The sequence below is a fragment of the Cyprinodon variegatus genome, unplaced genomic scaffold, assembly GCF_000732505.1.
Source record: "Cyprinodon variegatus isolate N-32 unplaced genomic scaffold, C_variegatus-1.0 Scaffold1198, whole genome shotgun sequence".
NCBI lineage: Eukaryota > Metazoa > Chordata > Actinopteri > Cyprinodontiformes > Cyprinodontidae > Cyprinodon > Cyprinodon variegatus.
The window spans coordinates 6,044-7,369 of record NW_015151651.1 but is presented as its reverse complement, the minus strand read 5'-3'; the positions used below and the strand labels follow the sequence as shown (position 1 = coordinate 7,369).

Genomic DNA, 1,326 nt, shown 5'->3' with positions numbered 1-1,326 from the left:
CCTAGTCCATCCAGTCTTTATCTGTAGGGGTTCTTGTTGGTGGTGTTTTTATCAGTAAAGGTCCTTCTTCTGAATCTAAGCTCTCTTTACATAACTGAAATATAATGTCAGTATCGTTCTTGGGGTGCTGTACACAGTGGTGAAAGTAAGCCGGTGTTCTGTCAGGTGAGCTTACCTTGTCAGACCAGCATAGTCTATACCCATGTGCAAGACATCAGATTTGCGTTTATGCTTGAAGTTTTGTATTAAAAATTGACTTTAAACTACCTCCACGGGTATGGATCTCTTTAGTCATGTACAAAAAAACAAACATTTTAAGGTCAGGTCGCCATACGCTTACAAAAAACACCAAAAAATAAGTAATCAAATCGGTTTTTTGTACATCACTAACGGGATACACATCAGTTGAGGTAGTTTAAAGTGTATCTTTTGTACAAAACTAAAGGGATGAACAAAAGTGATAAACAGGGATGAACTGAAGGGATAGGTGTTGATAGGTTCCTGTAAAGAGAAAGGCATCTATGGAGATGCTTCAAGCATCTAAACGATGCTTTTAGTCGCCTCAATCCGAAGGTTTCTGGGGCTGCATCCCATTGGGTGGAGCTCCCAGACTCTCCACAGCGGCTAAGCATTTGATATGATTTATTTATAAAGGGAAGATATAATAAATAAATATGAAAGCATGGTAAACGTGTAACATGATAGCGTAAAAAATACAATCCTTTTCCTCAGGAGTAAAAACCAAGCAAAAAACAAAAATACATTACCATTAAAAAATTCAAATATAACCACATAATAAAAACTAAAAATAATTAAGATACTTTTTCTTCAAACTACTTTAAAAAAAACAGTTAATTATTTGAATGACGATCTAATGAATTGATTTTTACCAATTAACAAGTTCAAAATGGTAAAAGCAATTAGAGATAAAGCCAGAGTGGGCGGATGGATCAGGAACCAATCATTCCTACCCATTCCGAGCAGCGAGGTGCAGAGGGGTACATCCAGAGATGTCTTGATAGTTTGGATTGGCTCCTCTCTTCAGCAGCAGAACCAGACACTCCAATGACCCACAGCTGCACAAAACAAGAAAACAGAGTTTTTTATTTTAAGCTAAAACCATAAAAGGAGGCAACATTCTTGGCAAGGTAAGGAAAATGACTGAGTTAGAAACATCAAATCCATCAGAGTGCAGCTGTTCACGAACTCCAGAGACGATTATGTTCAACCTCAGACTGCATCACTCTTTACTCCATCCAGACAGTTTCTTTTCCACGACCAAAATCTAAACAAATTAGCAAAGAACGTTCTGCTCTCTCTGCTTTT

The 1,326-nt window shown here is 37.5% G+C and overlaps 1 protein-coding gene across 1 annotated transcript in view; it reads right to left on the bottom strand.

Annotated features, from left to right (window-relative positions):
- hace1 (HECT domain and ankyrin repeat containing E3 ubiquitin protein ligase 1) overlaps nt 1-1,326 on the bottom strand; it is a 50,958-nt gene that overhangs the window by 44,546 nt on the left and 5,086 nt on the right. The window contains exon 3 of the mRNA XM_015401249.1: nt 972-1,076. Coding sequence (XP_015256735.1) covers nt 972-1,076 — 105 coding nt within the window. The remainder of the gene's footprint in view (nt 1-971; nt 1,077-1,326) is intronic.